We start from the raw sequence: 19,686 nt of genomic DNA on the forward strand, positions 1-19,686 counted from the left end.
ATTTTATTTCTTTAATCCGTATAATTTATTTCAACATACAAACAAACCCCCCCACCAATATTTCCAAGAAAACAGACACTTTTATTTAACAATTTATCGACACGTGTGTTAAAAAAATCTATTATTTATTTGAAAAAAGAAAAAAAAAATCCTAAACTTTAGGATGGTAAAATGAGCACCTGCAAAATAATCTGGACAGCGTGAACTCTTGTGAATGAAAAAGGATGTTCAGGGAGGGACCCAAGAGCACAGCAGCAGCAAGAACAGGAGATCTTCAGTCGACTTCTGTCAAGCCACATGGTCTCCGGAACTCCTGCCCTCTTTCATGAAACCATTTGTTTGAAACTGTGAACACAAAAATAAAACACATACAAGGCATCTCAAACTTCATTCATAGAACCACATGCTTTTTTCATACATAACTGCAAGGCTGCTTTACAGCCACCTATGTGTCATGTTTGCAAACGGGATCCTGCTGTGGGATAAGAGTTTATTTATTTTTTTTTTTTTTACATTCGCTGCACTGTGAAAGATCTGTTCTCTTGCCACTTCACTTTAGAAATAGTTTACACACGCCATTGTTTACTTACCCCATTTACTCCCTACTAATACTGGACAGGCTGCATGTTTGGTCCTGTAATCGCCTTCCCCACTTCTGAGAAGGTTGTACCAAAACACAGCAGTACCCTATCAGAGGAGAGCAAACAGCTCATTACGAAACAGGACTGACAGCTCCCTTAATTAGAAGAGTCCTGCCAGAGTATTTTGAGTGCCTGGGAGGGCTTCAGGAAGGTATTCTGTTGGATAGGTTTTATAGAGCAGTGTAATCCCAGACACATTTCTGAATTAAAACACATACAGTTTGTACTTGTGAGGAACCCATTACTCTTCATGAGTGTGTTGGCATGTCACTGGTCTTAATTTCCACAGGACTGCAGGCTCCTATTCTGACAGCAACTCTCAGATTCAATGCAGCCGTTTAAGTTTGTGATTAGCTTAACAAATGAATAAAAGGGGCTTAAAATGCAAACTGTTTCTGTGTTTTCCTGATGGATTAATACTTGCCTTTCTGGATTTGACTACAGCTCCAAAATCTGGGAACACCGTCGCCCCTCCAGCTTGCACATCACTCATCTGGTACAGAGAGAATCACACAGTGTACAGCATGGCAGTGTCATGTCTTTAACAAGTGCCAATGTAAATGAGACATCATAATTCAAATATACACAAAAGGGTGCAAGCAATTCTGTTTTACAGTAATTCTTACGAGTGCACATCCTGTGTATAATGCCCATGACTGACCAGCCCTTGTATTATGTTCATCTCCTGTGATGACCCTATCAAAAGCATAGTCTGCCATATACATTGACACCTTGGTACGCGCAAAGCAACTGACAAGATTTGTAAAAGGGTGACTGTTCTATTCAAATTCCAGTCGAAACACAATCGCAAAAAAGTTAAACTAGTGCAAAAGAACAAAAAAAGGTTTAAGGATTGACATGTTACAATGCAATGCAAACATGTAAAAACTGTTCTGCACAATACAGCCAAGAGTGCATGCAGCAAAAACACATCAAATAATAACAAGTGCTGATAGAACTGTTTAAAATCAGTAGCAGACCAACTCAATCCTTAAAATGTGGTGTGAAATCTGTGATACAGATCATTACTGTATATTAAAAAAAAAAATAGTGTACACCAGAATATCTTCTTCTTCTTTTTTTCCCTGTTTTAACACTTCACAGTTTGCAGGACATGTAAATTAATGATAGGTAGGACATTGATTCCAAAAGCCTTCCAACAGAAAAAAAAGCTTCCTTAAAATATTGACTGACATCATGCAATACAGGGATGGCAGCAAGACTGCTTTTGCATAGCAGTCTCACCCAACCCAGATTTTACTACTAGCTTGATTAGCCACAGTGTACGGGTAATAAGCTTAGGTGTGTCTTATTAAACTCATAGTAAAATGAGGAATGGATCAAACAGCTATGCAATGAGAGTCATAGTTCCATTCCAGTCTACTGATCTCCAGCTCTGCAGTCTGGTTACAGAATATGGCAGCTGGAGCCTCCCATGAGCAAAATGCAAATAGCACCGAGCAGTCAATGTTCGAGTCTAAAGCATACTTACATAATTTAAAAAAGTAGCCACACGATTTCCAGTGCCTAAGGATTTGAAAGCCTCAGGTTCATCTCTCTATGAAAATAGAATTGGAGGAGGGTAAATTGACAAAAAGCTAGAGTGCCGACACGGGGCACATGCTGGTACTTACGTAGTTCAGATAGGTTGCTAGCCTATTCCCATCCGTCTTGAGAGAGCTGTCGAAAGGGCGCTGCAACAAATGTGCAGAACTCTAACACACTCAGCAGGAGCCCCAGCAAGACTATGAGCTTGGTCTCATAGCAGGAAAAATAAAGAACCCCTAACAATCTGAATGACATTGGATGAACTGATCTTGGTAGAGTGTGTATACTGTATGTCATCGTGATAGTGGAGTGGACTTGCACAAGCACAAACAGTGCTGTCAATTTACCTGAACAGAACAGAGGTGGATCTGAAAGCTGCCAGCGTCCAATCATTAAAACACGGCCCTTTCTACAGTAACGGGCCCACATGCAAGAATTATTTCAATAACAGGATGTTCGATCTGTCATGAACATGTGGTCTGACATACTCCTGGGGATACAGACAGATAATTCTGATCAACTCTCAAAGTACCCAAACGGTCCAAATTTGTATTCATTTATATGTATTTAAATTTGCACTGCAGTCTTGCGATGAACATAGATATTGGGATCACAATAAAAAGTATGAAATTAAATCTGTATGTGTAATGAAAAAAATAGTTCCTGTTGGCGTGTTCTCCAGGGCAAAGGTTGAAAACCACTGATTTACAACAAGAAGCCTGATCATGAGATAGTCCTCAGCAGGAAACCTGAAGCACAGGAAGAGCAAACACATTTCCAACTGTGCCATTCAAAAATAAATGAATACGACTCTTTATCTCAGATGGGAGAAAACCACAATGGCTCTTTGACTCCATGTAGGGAAGTGTACTTACTCTTGAGAAATCATAATGAGGCTCATACTGTCCTCCAACCCCATAGTTAGCCACCTGTTTGAAAAGATTAAAGACAATGAGTGTAACTTACATACCCAGCATTTAAGCAGCATTAAGGGGATGGCACACTTGGTCAGTCGATACCCAAAAGACAAAAATTACTAAAACTAAAATAAAAAAACAGAGCCATTCTACAAGGAATTTGAATGCCTAGGAGACAAGCCCACATCCTTCTGCTTGTGGTAGATAAAGGGAGACCATTGCAGCATGTAGCGCATCTTCAATATATTAATACTAAAGATTTTAATCATTTTAGTGAATCATAATTTTCCGCTCACTGTCACTGCACAAGAATTTTGACGTCAGCAGACATCATAGGAATTCCTCAAAGCACTTGCATGTACTTTTTGCATGCCGGTCATCGCCGGAAGGCCCAGCGTGGGGAGATTGTAACCCAAGCAAAGCCAAAATAGGAGCGCAGTTCATCTTTAAAAATCAAGATTTCTTATCAAAGTACCTGAAGCAGTTCTGCTGTTTCCACGGTCAAGCCTGTTATATCTTCTATTCTCTGGTTCACACGGGCAACCACAGGGTCATCTTCTGCTGCCAGCCAGGTACTACAACAGCAAGAGAAAAGCCACATTTTACACCGCATGAAAAAATGAAGAAAAAACTCCTGTTCTCCCTTTTTCTACAGCCTGCCTTCCTAGAATAAACACATTCAACTCTGGCATGGTGCTATCTTTCTTTGGGATCTGACCTACTTCCATTTTTTTCAGCTTTCTATTTGAATGATCTTACTCAGCTCACAGCTAGAACTGCCAGTCAGCTCTAGTTTTCTGACTACAGCATTCTGGCTTACTAAGAACCCCCCTCGCCCCCTCCCTTTCGTTTGATGGCACCACATAAAAAAAGCCCCAGGTAATAGGTACAATAATATGCTGGATTACAAACTCATATTAATTTAAGGGAACTGGCAGGTACTACAGCCCAACATTTGCAATGTAAATATAAAATAAGAGCTTTGGTGGGTTTTTTGTGTTGTTTTTTTTTTTTTTAACTAAACAAACATGAAGAAAATCAATAACTAAAACACATACATACATACATACATTTACAAAAAAAAAAAATCACAAACAAAGGGCATGAAATAAGGCCACAGTGAGTTATGGTAAGACCAGGTGTGTTCAGTCATGGTCCTGGAGGGCCATTCCATTCCAGAGATTTCAAATGAGACAGTTAATTAGTGCAGGGTCTGGATGTCAGTTTAATTGGTTCAATTAAACAATTTAGAACAAGATTGAAACAAACACCAGGACTGGAAGGGCCACCTTTGGCCACTCCAGGGTTAGACTGTCATTATAATCCAAAACTTGCAGATCTAACGTACAAAGCAAGACAAACATTTCGGTTCCCCTGTGGATTAGAGTACCCCTACAGAACTGCGATGCCTCACACAAAACCCTGCGCCCCATCTGCCACTTTGAAAATCTTACCTTTTGGATACTCTGTAATCGGCTACCGTAAGAACGCCTGACTTTGGATCCCGTACCGTAGCTCGTGCCAGCTGTGTCAAAAACAAATGTAAGAATGGTTTGAATGTGTGAGGTGAGGAAGGATATGAAATGCTGCACTATTCGCTGTGAGCCTCTTGGTCTCTGTGTCTGACAGTGCCAGGTATCGCACACACACACACACACACGCGCGCGCGCGCACACACACACGCACAGAGCTGCTGCTCCACTTACCCGGGGTTTTGATATTTCCTTGATCCTCTCGATCTCTGTGTCTGAGAGTACGTCCAGGTATCTCACGATGCGCGGGCTGTCCCACTCGTCCTCTTCCTTCACAGGAGCGAGGAGCAGTCTGGGGTTCCTGTTCCCATCGTGATACCTGCAGAACAGCTTCTTCTGCCTCTCTGTAGTCTGCAAAACAAATGATTGTACGCGCTTGCTGTCCACTAGTTACACGCAGGATGAATCGGACAGCCTTTTCAGGCATATAACTTGTGTCTGCAGGTTGATCCTCGTAGGCATACGACACAAAGCTGACAAGTTTATGGATACACTGCCACCTGCTGGTACTGTGGCAGAGTAAACAAAACTAACAGAAACTCTTATTTCTGTTTATTGTTATTACATATTCCAGTTTCTCAGGACTGCTCTAAGCAGGTTCTTTTTTCAATCACACTATTGCTAGGTTTGTTGTTGGTTTTTTTTGGTTTGTTTGTTGTCAGACTTGTGGATGTCATTAGAGAAAGTTAAGCCTCTGTGTTGTGGGTCTTGTTGTCCACAGGCACCCCGTTACGATGCCAGGACAGTGGGCTCTTGCGTACCTGAACCATCTGGGACCAGAGTGATTGGTTTTAAATGCTAATTGTATATTTGTACTAAAAATCTCTAGTCTATTTATGTATTTCCTCAAAATAACCCTTTGATTAAAACATAGCAAAGTCACTGGGAATGTTTTCCCCAGTCACTTAATGTGTCTCTCTTGCTGAAATCAGCATGCATTTCATTATGGGAGCGCGGTTCAGCTAGGACTAACAGGTTTGGACTAGCTAGTCGTCAGTACTCTTCATTTACCATTTTCACTCCCTCTTCTCTGCAAAGCGCTTCATAGATATCTCTATCAGGCAGGTGACCGACAGGCCTCTCGTAGGTTCTGAACTCTGTAGGTTCCTCTCTGACTGGGGGCTGCTCAGTGTTGCTCTCCCTCATCTCCTTTCCTAGCAGCCTCTCAAAATAACGCAGGTTTCCTCCTCCTCTCTGATGAGTCGGATCTGATGAGAGATTAGGAGAGGTTTCGTTTCAGTTACATTTACATTAAAAACATGCATGCAAGGGGCTCCCGAGTGGCGCATCCAGTAAAGGCACTCCGTGTGGAGTGCAGGATGCGCCCTATAGCCTGGAGATCGCAGGTCTGAATCCAGGCTATGTCATTGCCGACCATAGCCGGGAGCCCCCCCATGGTAGGTTGGCTTAGGGCAGGGCAATCCACGGTTCACCACGCACCAGCGCCTCCTGTGGCTGACAGGGCGCCTGCGGGACTGCAGTGGAGCCATTCAGTTCTGTGTTGTCCTCCAGCACGGTAGGTCTGATGGCTTCATTGCGGATCCGCAGTACGAAAAAATGACACAGGGACACGTTTCGGAGCACGCATGTGTCATCCGCCGTTTCCCGAGGCGCCAGAGGGTTGCAACAGTGAACCGGGATTAATAATAACACAATTGGCAATTCTAAATTGGGGACAAAAATGGGTTAAAAAATCATTGTCTATGACTAAATAAAAAAAAAAAAAAAAAAAAAAACACATCATGCATGCAAACCTTATAATGCAAACATATTCTCAAATATATAACTTTAACATTCACATATGTAGAAATTTAAACCCACAACCCATACCTATACCTTCACCCACTCCTCACAGAATGTTTGGAGAGCAAAACATTCTACAAGAAACTCTGCCCTCCAGTGGTAATTTAAGAAAACAACGTTTCCCTTTGCTTAAGGCAGTAATGAAGCATTCTGGCTCAGGGGATCCATTTCCAGTCCTGGTCTTTATTCCAAGCATGTCCTAAATTAGTTAAGAGAACCTGCTGAGGATTACTGCAACAAGAAAAAGACTAGAACGGATCTCAAGAGTCAGAATTGTGCACCACTAGCTTAAGCTCTGTGAAATGCCCACTCTTCTAAACACAAAGGACAGTGGAGTCCCTGTCTGTCCCAAACAGTATATTTGCTTTGTTCTTTTCAACCAGAACAAAGGGTGTAAAAGGAGCGTGGAATATTACCGACTGCAAGCAGGCGCCTTGTGAGCTGAATGGCTCGAGGCAGGTCACCCATCTGGTAAACCGAGTAGCTGAGATAGTCAAGGACATCAGGCTTGGAAACGACAGCTTCCTCTCCTTCATCGAGCTGCTTCAGGGCCTGCTGCATCCACAGGACGGTGTGGTAGTAATCATGGTCATTGTAGGCCGTCTTCCCCATGTCATAACAGTCATCCACACTCAGGAGGGCGTTGAACGTCATGCCTGATCAGAGAGCATCAGCACCAACAAGGATGGAAATCAGAATCCTGTTGCATAGCAGCTCCACTCCAGGTTTTAATACAAGCTTGATTAGTGCCTTAAGGATCAAGCTCTGGTGCGTCTTATTAAGTAAAGCCAGGAGTGCAAACTGCTGTGCAACGGGAGCTATTTCCATAGTCTTCCACATTTTAGGAAGGCTGTAGTTGCCGATCACATTGAATATTCTGTGCTAGCAAAAATAAGACAGACAGGAAAGAAATCTTGGCAGCAGTCACACTAGCTATGTCTGGGCACTGTCTGCCAAGGTCCACTGTCTAAAGTACTACAGTCACTCACTGTGCAAACTCAATCTGGTTAGGGCTCTGCCACAGGACTCTGTCCACAACAATTTGCTGCTGTGCATGTGAAACTATAAAGTCTGCCAAACTTTTTTTTTGTACTGGATTTGTTTTTAAAACTAATCCTTCAAATGCAGAGGCAAGCAGCCACTGGCACTGCAGCTAAAACAATAAAGGTGAAATAACATTTATTTCTAAGACAAACACTACCGGCTCGTCTTTTATTAAAACAAAAAAAACAAAAAAAAAACAGAATCTGTACATTATCTGCAATAGCATGAACGACGAAACATCTTTTCACTAGTGCTTCTACAGCTTTGGTGTGTATGTGGGACATTCATACATGAAACATGCGTCTATAATGAAAAGCACAGCTCTTTTTTTCCCCCAGCTTTGTTTAACTGGCCTACTTTTGTATAATGCAAGCTAATTTTCATTGGAGTGAATGTCAGTTTGCCATCGCATTGTGCACCTTGCTGAAGGAGGCAGGATTGAAGTCAGCGTGGAGGGGCACAGCAGGTACTGTAGCTCAGGTGGTCTTTTTACCTGGCAGCCTGCCTTTGGAGATGCTCTCAGAGTCCAGCTTATAGGTGTCCTGCAGTCGCATTAGAGCTTTTGCTGCTCCTTTCTTATCCTCCTCGCCTGGGAAGAACTGCCGCTGCACAGACATATTAGAAATGAAACCTGGGAGGAGAGAAAATAAGAAGAAAGAAATATATGTATATACTGGTTACTCTGTCTGTGGACCCGTTTAATAAACAGCTTCCCCCGGATGAAAGACTTACAATAGCTTCTGTTTTATAAGCACAAACTACCAGTATTGTGCAGGACAACTCAGAGATGTCAAACACATGTTTTGGCAGCTTAGAAAAATGACCGCTGTTCTTTGATCAGTCAATTAGGATATTGCTGGACTGCAGAAATGGCAGGAGGGGCTGAAATGTAGTATGTATTAAATTACAGAATGATATTACAAGATTATTATTATTATTATTATTATTACTGTATATGGAAAGTAGTCATTATATTTTTTAATTTTCCATACATGACTTGCCAGCAAATGAATGTCACTTCAAAATAAATAAGTCATGGCAATATGAACTTTCAAAGTTTTAAGGGCTTCTGAGAAGTTTATGAGTTTCATTCATACCCTCAGCAGGGTCTTGCAGGACAAGGCTCTCCAGCTGCGCCCACTCGGTGTTCATGCGCTTCACTAACTTGTAGGCATTGACAGGATGGGACAGATAGCCCTCGGGATCAACAGTCGAGGTGTGGGTCAGATCATCCAACTTGGAGGCCCAACTGAAAGTTTTAAAATACCATGAAATAAAATGAGAAAAAAAATAATAATAAAGTTGGGTTCGCTCCCAACTGGGAGGTCATTTTATTTCATTTTTTCACGGGGAAAGGGGTCAAGTCAATGTTAACTGAGTAAATGTCTCCAATGTTTTTTCCGGTGTTTATTGGATATACACTGTTTTTTTCTTCTATCAGTTCTTATCAGTTGAAACCAGAAATCAGAATCCCTAATCATAAGTCACTAATTGATGACTCACAGGTGTCATTTACATATGACGTCCTGCTAACTTTTCAAATGCAGGTGAACTTGATGCTGCTGTCAAAAGTAATGAACACTACCAGGACCGGCAAAAGCAGACATGTTTATCAAGTGTATATAAACACACACACACACACACACTTTTCTCATAACCTATGGAATCAATACCTTTCCTTAGAGCTTGCGATGAATCTGGAGGTGTTTCACATTCCATTTATAATGAAGTCACACAGCTAACAGAGAAAGCTCAGGACACACTGAAGCAGGGCATGTGTGGACAGTCTTGCCCTTTCCTCTGATGGAATAGGTAATGCAATGCTCACGTAATAATTCAGTTAAAATATACTGGGCGATCTGGGCTTGACTGGTTTCGCTCCTGCTCTACCTTTCAAAAGGTAACATTAGCTAGTTCAGGGTTAGCGTCAACTGGGTCAGTCACTGAAATCCTTACCTTTTAATCTGAACCAATCTGGATTCCTCTTTCCGGATGTATTCCTTCAGGGATTGCACAAGCTCTTTTTCTGTGAAAATCAAGTCCGTCATCTGACCTAAAAAGAACGGGGGGGAATAATACATAAAAGCATCAACGCCTAGTATTGTGTTTCATTGCTGGCGTGTCAGGCTTCAAACTAAATCAGTTAGGTTGCAGGCTGGGGAGACAACTTGTCATACGTTATGCAATTGTGTGACAAATTAGCCGTAGTGATTTTTTTAAGCGTTAAATAAGCCATCAGGAAATTGATCCATTGTTTTCCCCTTCATAGGTTGTAAGTTGTATGTTCTTTATTTAAAAAAAAACAAAATACAGTCCTGGAAAAGACAGACAGTGGGAAAATTTCTCAGAATTTTTAGCTGCCCTCTGCTGCAGGCTTTATCTGTATTGTTTTTATAACCCAAGGGAAAAAAAATGCCTCCATACAATGTTCTGTCTCGAAGCATTTATTTTAGAAGATATTTTATAACCAGAGGAATCTTCGACATCTCCACTGAAAGCAGTTAGTTCAGCTGAAGAATGCTTATTGCTCAGTTTAACACCAGTCAAACACGTCTCCTGAATGTTTTGTTCCCCTCTTATCCAGCTGCACAGCAGTCCAAGCCAACTAATTTCAGACAGCCTGGATTATCTGTCCAGAATGAAAACAAATGACCATTTCTATCAGGAGTCTGACACAGCTGGATTCAAATAACAAGGGTTCAAACTATGAAGACTAACAACATTTCTAAAGTCAAAACCATCACATGTAAATTTACCTTAGGAAACAATACTTAAACTACCACTACCATTAGTATTGATAACACTGTTGTTCATATCACTATATATTTTTTCCTCTTTTAAAAGAAGAAATCATGCCCCTGTGGCTACAAACAGTTGCTTGTTTTCCATCAGGTAATAAATGTCATTGGCTTAAACTAATAAAACTAGAGCCAATCTCTTCAAGTTAACAGTGGATAACTCTAACAAGTCAGAACAAATCAGCTCCTACTGAGCTATGTTTAATCAAACTGTATAAGAAATTTCAATTCTGGAAGCGCTTCACATTTTTTGGTTTGCACTAATTCACAGATCAGTTGAACTAAGACCAATTCATTTCCTCCCCTGAAGGATGTTTTTCAAAAGACTGCCACTGGCAAAATCTAAAAGGGAGGGAAGAAAATTAAAAATCTGTGCTTGTTTGCTCAAGGTCTGCTTCAATATTATTTCAGTACAACATGAGGCATATTCACACTATAGCCGTCCAAGAAAAAGGGTTTAACTTGTTTGTTGATTCTAAGCTCTAAAGCAGCACATTTGAATTCAGTTCTGGGGTGTTATATTCAATGAGAATAATATAAAAAATGTCTGGGGTTTTACACTGCTGTAAACCTTGCAATCTTTCAAGCTCCAGGTTCGTGACGTCTCTGAAACCCTCACTTTACCATTCTTAAATAATGGGCTCCATTTAAACTGTACACAAAACACACCTGTGCTTGTGTCGCTTTAACCTTGAACCTCATGAAAAATAATGTGTTATGTTCTACTGAACAGCTTAAGAACACATTTATTAGCTGAATCGGTTTTTAAAAGCATACCTATTGAGGTGAAGATTTCGGCCTCAGCACACCTACTCCACCAACTCTGAATGAGGAGAGACAATAACCAGAACTTCATCATCTTCACACTGGTGCAATCTAGATAAGGTAGAAACAAACAGGATATGTTAGTGATCTGTGGTATGTTGGTGCTGGGCAATGTTCCAGCTAGGACAGGGTTCCTCAGTCCACAGTCACTTCCTAGTAGTGGATGGATAGTGAGGGTAACAGTTTTATCCCCAGCTGTCGATTGTGACCCTTTGTTTGACCTTTTTAATACAGATGAGCCTGGCTCTTTTGCATAGTGGTTAAGGCTCTCGTCTGTGGCGTGCACGGAGGCTGGATTACCAACCTCTAGATTAGCTGAGGCTCAAATAGAAGTCATTTCAAAGAAAATTGTACAACATAACACAAAGTTTGAAAAGTTTGAAAATAATTCAGGATTACTGCACACTTTCACATGGCAGTTATGATAAACAGCCTGTGCAGTAGGTTGAGTTGCACTAGCATTTTATAATAAACATAAAACACCCTTTCTTTCATTAGAAAAAACTGATTTCATGCATGCAGTGTGGCTTATAGTAAAGTAGCAAAGAGTTGTCTATTTCCTTACAGCAACAAACTCCTTTTCCCTACAGACTTCTTTAAAGCTTCTATACCTTTTAAAAAAGAATCAACTGTGCTAGAAACTACACAGGAACATGCTGGATACTGTTAAGTGTACAAGTAGAGCTGGACGGAAAATGAGAGAATCCCCCTGATGCTTTCCAAACCAGAAACAACGGAAAACCATGACAGGCTGGCAGACTAACAACACTTCTCTTCAAACTCTCTATTGCTGCACCTGTTTTAAAAGCCAACTCCAAACCTATCCAAGAGTTTTCCTTATATTATTCTTGCTTTCACTATCTTTCCTCGAACTTGAAGTAATCTGACTTCAGCTGCAGATACAAATTCCAAAGCTGGGTGTGAATAAAGCACTAGGTTGGAGCTACGCTGCTGTTAAGATTAATCATTTAGAATAAATCTCTGTTGAACGCCAGTTACAAGAAAAAGCTCATGGACACTTCTTATTGCACCCCTTCTGTCATTTATTTAAGTAATTATGAAAAAAACATAATTAACGCGTGATGCAGTAAATTTACTTTATACAATAGGTTCTCTTTAAACTGACCCTATTTGCAGCTTTTTGGGGTATGATTATTTAAAAAAAAAAGAAAATGACATGTTTTCTCAAAATACAGATCCTGCATTTTCAGTCCGGTCTCTCTGCTTCAGTTTTACAACAGGTGCTGTATGATAATTGATTAATTCAAGTTTCAAGCTGCTGTCTCTTTATTGGTTAAACATTCAGTAAATTGTTCCTGGTATTGGCAATTTCACTTGCTCTGTCTATGTTTTGGCTGAAAAACTTCTGTCTCTCCAGAAACAACAGTGTGCGCCTCGAACAAACACAGACTTCCATTCCGAAAGTGTTGCCAAGAACGCTTTACTGTTTTCTCACCAAATCTGTTTTTTTTTGTTTTGTTTTTTATATAATCAGATGGTGGCCTGTTTTATTGTTAACTGTACATTAACTTGACGCTAAAATATGTGAAAACTGACTCATTTTGGCCAAAAGGTTTGGGGGTGGGTGTAAAACCACAACCAAGTAGAAAAACATGTTCACTGCTTTTGTCAACAGTTTCAAATTAAAACACTTAATGTCTGATGGCATAATTTTTGTGGCTCTACAAACCTAGGATGAACTAAAAACTGGTCATAGCACTGTAGATTCATTCACAGACTACAGAGATACCAAGCTGATACACATACCCACTGCGTACAAGCAGCCTTGCAGCAAATCGATACATCGGAAACGTTCTACTTTTTCTCCTGTTTTCCTCTTTGCCTAAACTTTAAAATAAGTTGAATCTGTGAGCTCTGAGGCCTGCAAGACAAAGATCATGTTATACTTTTTTGGCAAGAGTACAGCCCAGGATGAAGGAATGTGCAGATTCTGTCTGGTCAGAGTGGAAATGAATAACGAGCAGCTAAACAGACCCCCCCCCCCCCCCCCCCCCCCCCCCCCCCCCCCCCCCCCCCCCCCCACCCACACACACACACACACACACACACTAATGAACAATCTTTGAACTCTTCTCTTCCGTAGCATGAATAGCTGTCCCTTGGCCACATGCTTAAAACACCCTGATAGTGTGTTCACTGTGTATATTTGAAGCTAAAGCCTTGGTAACTGCAGCCTGGAGTAGCCTATGTTTTATATTTACTTTGGTTTATACTAACTTGTTTGACTGGGACTCCAAAATCATCAAAGCTTTAGCTTTCAGGCTTGAAATGTACACTAGAATACATCACTATGGGGCATTCCACTACAAGTGGTCCACCACTCAGAAATATTAAAACAATCGGGTTAAATAAAATGTTTTTTCTTCAGCTGCCCACACATTGCACTGCATACTGGAACGGCATTTCTGCAGAATCACTGCATTGTTATCCAGCGTGTCAGAGAATTAAACCAAACGTTTCCAGTTCACTGATGCGGTGTATAGAGACTTTGACAATGCATTCTGCACAATGAGTCAGAACACAGGCGTCAAACAGCCTGATAGATAATAGCTATCAAATCTTGCCTGCTGTTAAGATGCAGAAACAGCTGTGAACTGTTCACAGCACCCTTCAATCTTTGCTTAATTTACAACCACACCAGATGGTCAAGTCAATAGTGACAATGGCCTTGAAATGAGAAAAGGGCACATTATCTAATTAGTGTAGTTTGTCAAGTGTAAACTACAATCCTCAGCATTTCACATTCCTGTTTTATATTCGAACTGCATTTCTCTCCCCAGCATGACTGATGCATTTTACAGCAGATGCATAAACACCAAATCATGTTTGTATATAGAATTCTTGAGCCATGGTTGCTCCTTCAAGACTCTGAAAGAAGCTGAACGTCCCGGATATCTGCATCTGTGTTGTGTATCTGTCTCCGAGTTTTTGGAAACTTCATCTTTGGAGGGGAAGAGATGTTGCTGCTCATGAAAACACAAGCCTTCCAGAAACTTCGCTTATTGCTGAAAATGAATCTTTGTCATCAATTAAAACAGCTTTACGACCCCCATCTCTGCCAGAAAGCAGTTTAATTATAAACATATTGCAGAGGAAGGCAAGGTATCTGACACGCTGAACCAGATTTGAAAATAGTTGCATATTGATCCCATTTTTTATTTAAATTTGAAATCTTCATTTTTAAATCAGAGATCGCACCCGATGCAGTACCTGGGACAGGTGTTTGCTGCTGATTTACACTGCACCAGCACCAGCATCACCTCCAGAGCAAACGCAAGCCCCAGTCATAATCCCCAGCACAGGGAACGATTCAGGATTGTGTCGCGTGAGCTCTAACTCATTATCAGAGATCACATGCCTGCGCTGAAGTACTGGACACTGCACAGCATACTTCACGATGCATGCTATTAAAAAAAATAAATAAAATCAAGTCTCACAAAAGTCATCTCATTAAGAATCGCCCCACCTCTGTGAGGTTCACAGTGGGCTTCTGCTCAGATTCCATATTAGTCATCTCAATGATTAGATGACCATGACATTTGTCTGTGTCCTAGTAGTTGCCCCCACCCCCCCCCCCTCCCCCCCCCCCCCCCCCCCCCCCCCCCCCCCCCCCCCCACCCCCCCCCCCCCCACCCCCCCCACCCCCCCCCCCCCACATCAATCCCCCCCCCCCCCCCCCCCCCCCCCCGGCTAAAATAAATGAAATCCTTTTCTATTTATTATGGCATTCACTGTGATTAATTAAGTGAGAACAAACCCTTACCATACTGTACGCCTATTCTGTTTTCATTGAATACCATGACATCTTTATCAGAGGGCAGTAAATAATCTAGTATATTTTTTAAACGCTTTGATCTTTACATCTTGCAACCTGCCGTGCCTTGAGTGAGAATGCTGACCTCACCATTCAGCCAAGCCTACATCTCTAACTACAATCACAAATACCTGGCAGCATTAATACAGTATACACTATGCTTAAAATGGGTTATTCAAAATGATGACTTGTAATGAAAAATAAGCAGATCATGCAGTGGAGATGGGAGACCAAACCACAACCTCAGATCGTGCTAGACCGTCCCAGCTAAACTTGAAGGCACAGGCGTGTAACAGAGCTACATTAAATTTGTGTAATTACTTACAAGAGTAGGGCAGCTTCAAAGATCACACCACGTTGTTTGAAGGAATTCAGATTCCGTCTTCAATGAACATGACAAAAAAATAAAGAGCACCAAAAGAAGGACAGATTGCCACCATCTACCTATCCTTGGTCCTGAAACAGCTCTTAAATATGGCTGGTGTGAACACTTGCCACACCTTCTGCACTTCCACAGACAATGCAATGCTGAAGCAGTCATGCATCTGATTTCAAGCTGTAAGCTGTACATTAAGGGCACTGCTTAAGGAGATCAATTTTGCAAGGATTTTTTTTTTTTTTTTCACGAGGCAGGAGCTACTGCAGTGCAACGCTGGCAAAGACCCTAGACACAGTGTTAACCACAGAACAGACTGTACTGTACCTACAATTGCAAAGCTGTAACTCTGTCATGTATTCTTAAGCAGATATATATTTTAGTAGCATATTTTAATAAACGCCACATGCTGCTATAACACAGTAAGACTCCCCACAACTGAAAACATACACGAACTACACACGGCACATGACAGTATTATTAGGAATGCCTCTAAAGACCACTGTCACTACCCCAGATGTAAAGACTGCCGAGTCCCATTCGCAGCAGAACCCACATCCCAATCCCAACTCAAAAGAACACTAACCCTTCAATATTTCAACAGTACTACACTGAGAACCATGTTCAATGCACATATGAAGAAGCTATCACCAGCATAAGCGCTCTAGAAATTTCCACAATGAGAAACACCTTCACTTACACGCAACCCTATGTGAACTTACATCATGAAGCAATGACCTCATCTGTATACAGTACCATCAGAAAACCAGCAGTACTCGCATTTAATTTATAAATGAATGCACTCGGAGAATTCCCCATGTTTTATAAGTTACAAGTACATTTTCACTTGTGAATCTCTTTCAAAAAAAAAAAAAAAAAAAAAAAAAAGCTGAAAGTGTATTTAAATATATCGTGCATTAAACGTATATAATAATAACGGTGTTTATAATAACGACAATATGTTTTAAGTTACTTTATGAAAACACATGTGCTATGCTAGTTTTCTACTGAATCGGTTATGATTGTGTGCACATCAAATCCAAAACCGGTCACTATGCAAGTCCTAAACATGTACCTTCTTAAACCGGGATAGCTGAGGCTGAAAGACGCGCTTACCCTCTCTTTCCAGTGCACGGTACTGGTAGCTGGAACTTTCTCTGGTAATATCGGCTTTTTAACTGATTTCTTTGCTACTCGCCACGCAGGGAAATACTTCCCCCTAAAGTAACCCGCAATTTATGTGTAATGTCTGGGGGGCGGGGAGGGTGTGTTTAACTGACCCGCCAGCGCTCGGCCCGCCGTGGGTGGAAAGAGACAGTGCCGTTTCTTTTTATTCTGTTAGGCTGCGGAGGTTCACCCTTAACTTCTATAAATCCACGGTTTTCAATTCAGACAAAATACGATATATACGGTAAGAGAGGAGTGGCTCTTTTCAACGCTCGGAACCATGCTGGTCTGCACGTTTACAGTGTTTCGCACCAGATTGGAAGATTCAGAACTCCCACATCTATTAATATAGTGGGCTGGAAACTCAGACAGGAGCCATATGTTGCTAAAGTAAGCAACCGCCTATATTTTAATTTTAAAGAGACAGACTCCAGTACAAGCATCATAATAGCACCTCTGTGTTTTTTAGTCTAGTCTACCCAGTTTACTACTTCAGTATTTCATTTTTTTTCTTATGAATGAAAATACAAATATAGAATACAGAAGTGTACACACTATTACTATTAGTTAACATCAAAATGAGCTCTCCAGTGAAAATTTGCTACCATAAAAAAAAAAAAAAAAAAATCCTTATAACGACTTATTTCGAAATGCTATTTCTATATTTTCAGTTGCTTTTTCTTACTCCAGCATGGTCTCTATGGCACATGTATGCTGTTGCTGTATTATTTGATACAGACTAGGGGGCAGTGATGATAAAAGTTTTGAAACCCCTTTGGTCTTCAAGAAAGAGACGTGGAAGCATTAGGTGTCCACTAGATGTCACTGTTTCCCGAAATCTCACATCTCTTAGTTTCTGCCTCACAACACGGAACACAATATGGAATACAACCCGCTCGCATCCCTTTGCCTTACATAACCAAGCCTTCTTCATTAACCACATTGAATCACAGCATACGGTCTTGACAGCTTGTCCACGATGCCACTCAAGAGCCTATCACTGCATGCTCTATAGTGAAAAAAATGCACCTTTTTATATATCTGTTTAAGTGATGCGTCCCTTAAATCGTTGATTTTTTACAGAATATTCAATAATGGCACAGCAGAATCATCTGAAGGAAAACGTTGACTATCCATGCACTTCCTTTAGATATAGATGTGACACAGTAACAGTTCCATTATCCTCGATAGGGGGCTGAAATTAGGGGTGACCCCAAATAGGGGAACTCCCACCCTGGTTTATGGGGTGCGGTATGCATAGGGGAAAGCATGTTCCCTTCATCACTTCTTGAAATATCCATTATGGCAAAGGCTCAGGTCTGGAATTCATTTTACAATAACTGTCAATGACTGTCTAACTGTTTTCTTCTTCCAGCAGATTTCAAGACAGATCAGTAAAGCTTTTCAGAAATAAGCTTGACTATTCTGCAGATATATATTTTAAATATCACAGCTGCAAACTGGGAATGTGATCCTTATTCATGAGACACAACATTCACTGGTGGTTTGTAAAACTGTTATGGTTTAAAACGAATAAGTTCAAATCTCTGTATAAAATGTATTTATAAAAAAAAAAAAAAAAAGAACTTAATTCAGCAGAAGTCTAACTGTAACCTCATTTTAAAGAGAAGCACGATGGTTTAAATTAATATTTAACAGGAACTACTGAGTAATTGATGCAATTTTCTCTTTTTTCCCAGTAATAACTTAATAGCGATTAGGTCAAGGTTCCGTGTAGAGCTATAGCTAGGGAATTATTACAAAATTACTTTGTAAACACTTTACCACAACCATAATTACTGGTAAACCATTGCCCATTTGGTTTAGCTGAATAGTTTCAGGAATAATGATTAACATAATGGTTTTACGACAAACAACTGTTTTGTATTTGTTATAATTACTTACAGAAAATCCACCCGGGGGCGCTCTAGACACATTCAAAGGGAAATAAACATGACTGGTTTATAAGGGGAAAGGACTTAGAAATGCTTGTTTGTGCCTGATTATTAAAACAAAACACGTGATTTTGAGTCACGTTTGATATTTTATGAATAAACATTTTCTTTATGAATTTGTATTTGCATTTTTTAGGATCAATTGGTGTTGGTGTTGGTATTAGTATATAAAGTAACCCCTTGTAACCACCCAGCATTGTATTTAAAGGAAGGAATGGTCTTTTTTCCTGCTCTGCATTTTATTAATTATTCACATTGTAAGTTATTTGGTTCTGTGGCAGTCTGTGACCCCTGATCTGAAGTTAAAGGTCACCCCAGACTGGAGCAGACTGCAAAAAAACAGCCCTAAATTAAGCTGACAAGCATAATTAACATCCTGGTCTGTCAGGCCTTGTACTGAGACCAACTGCTGGTTAAAATAATATTCAGGAAATACCAGAAAGTGCTTCTAAATAAAGGGAATAGCATTTTATTTTATTTAAAATGTTCAGAAGAAAGTAAAGAATGAGACATTGCGATGAATTAAAATCTCTTCTCTCTCAATATATGTGTGTGTGTGTGTGAAATATGACAGAATTAAATTGTATGAAAGTAACGTAATTGAAATATTATGGTCAGTATATCCAATACACAGTATTATAACAATGAGGTAGAACCCGATATACAAATGAAATATTTATTATCTTACTGTTCACAGTTCTCTGCCTACTCATGTTTAATTGTAGTGACCGAGATCATCCGCTAACAAGACAATGCTTTAATGTGCAAAACAGATTTAAAGAGGTTTATTACTGTAGCGAAGAAAAACAACTAACAATAGTTAGTTATAAAAAAATATATGATACAATGAAACATAGTACTGGGTAAAACAAAACCATATGCACATGTAGATTACAGGTAACCTGTTGCAGAATGTAGTGAGATCTATAAGTCTTATACCCACTCATTAAATCCATTCCAGATGTCCACATCGATCCAGGAGTTTATATGCATGCCTGCTTGTGATGTGCCTGGTTAATCATGCACTCACTATACAGGAGGTCAAAATGATTCCAGTTTTGCAGTTTCATGCTTCTTTGTATATTTCCATGTTATACTGTCTTAACTAATAACTGTCTATTAACTGCCTAATGAAGATCAGCAATGTGCTGCTGGGAAGAAAGTGTGGAAGATTCGCTTGAAAAACTTGCTGGAAAAGTCTCTTATTATATTGGATTTCTGTTCTTTCCCATCAGCTATTTGATC

At 40.4% G+C, this 19,686-nt stretch overlaps 1 protein-coding gene across 3 annotated transcripts; it reads right to left on the minus strand.

The window, feature by feature from the left end:
• On the minus strand, positions 1 to 16,616 carry LOC121296872 (prolyl 4-hydroxylase subunit alpha-2-like). Of its 3 annotated transcripts, none has more exons than XM_041222750.1 (15): positions 16,436 to 16,616; positions 11,061 to 11,159; positions 9,442 to 9,538; positions 8,583 to 8,734; positions 7,979 to 8,116; positions 6,858 to 7,097; positions 5,650 to 5,846; positions 4,813 to 4,989; positions 4,561 to 4,631; positions 3,582 to 3,681; positions 3,065 to 3,118; positions 2,134 to 2,199; positions 1,066 to 1,134; positions 591 to 687; positions 1 to 345 (listed from the first exon to the last, which is right to left on the minus strand). In XM_041222750.1, the coding sequence occupies exons 2-15, from the start codon at positions 11,140 to 11,142 to the stop codon at positions 275 to 277; spliced, it is 1,611 nt and encodes a 536-aa protein (XP_041078684.1). In that variant the 5' UTR covers positions 11,143 to 11,159; positions 16,436 to 16,616; the 3' UTR covers positions 1 to 274. The 3 variants fall into 3 exon arrangements, with proteins under 3 accessions (XP_041078684.1, XP_041078686.1, XP_041078685.1); XM_041222752.1 differs by lacking the exon at positions 2,134 to 2,199 and adding an exon at positions 2,276 to 2,335; XM_041222751.1 differs by lacking the exon at positions 16,436 to 16,616 and adding an exon at positions 15,269 to 15,430.
• Between the last annotated feature and the right edge of the window lie 3,070 nt (positions 16,617 to 19,686).

This window comes from Polyodon spathula, chromosome 22, assembly GCF_017654505.1.
Source record: "Polyodon spathula isolate WHYD16114869_AA chromosome 22, ASM1765450v1, whole genome shotgun sequence".
Lineage (NCBI taxonomy): Eukaryota > Metazoa > Chordata > Actinopteri > Acipenseriformes > Polyodontidae > Polyodon > Polyodon spathula.

Coding starts and splice junctions, on each gene's coding strand:
- LOC121296872 (XM_041222750.1), bottom strand. CDS start 11,142: ATGATGAAGTTCTGGTTATTGTCTCTCCTCATTCAGAGTTGGTGGAGT. Junction 7,098..7,978: donor CTCCAAAGGCAGGCTGCCAG/GTAAAAAGACCA, acceptor CTCTCTGATCAG/GCATGACGTTCAACGCCCTC. Junction 5,847..6,857: donor AAGGCGCCTGCTTGCAGTCG/GTAATATTCCAC, acceptor ATCTCTCATCAG/ATCCGACTCATCAGAGAGGA.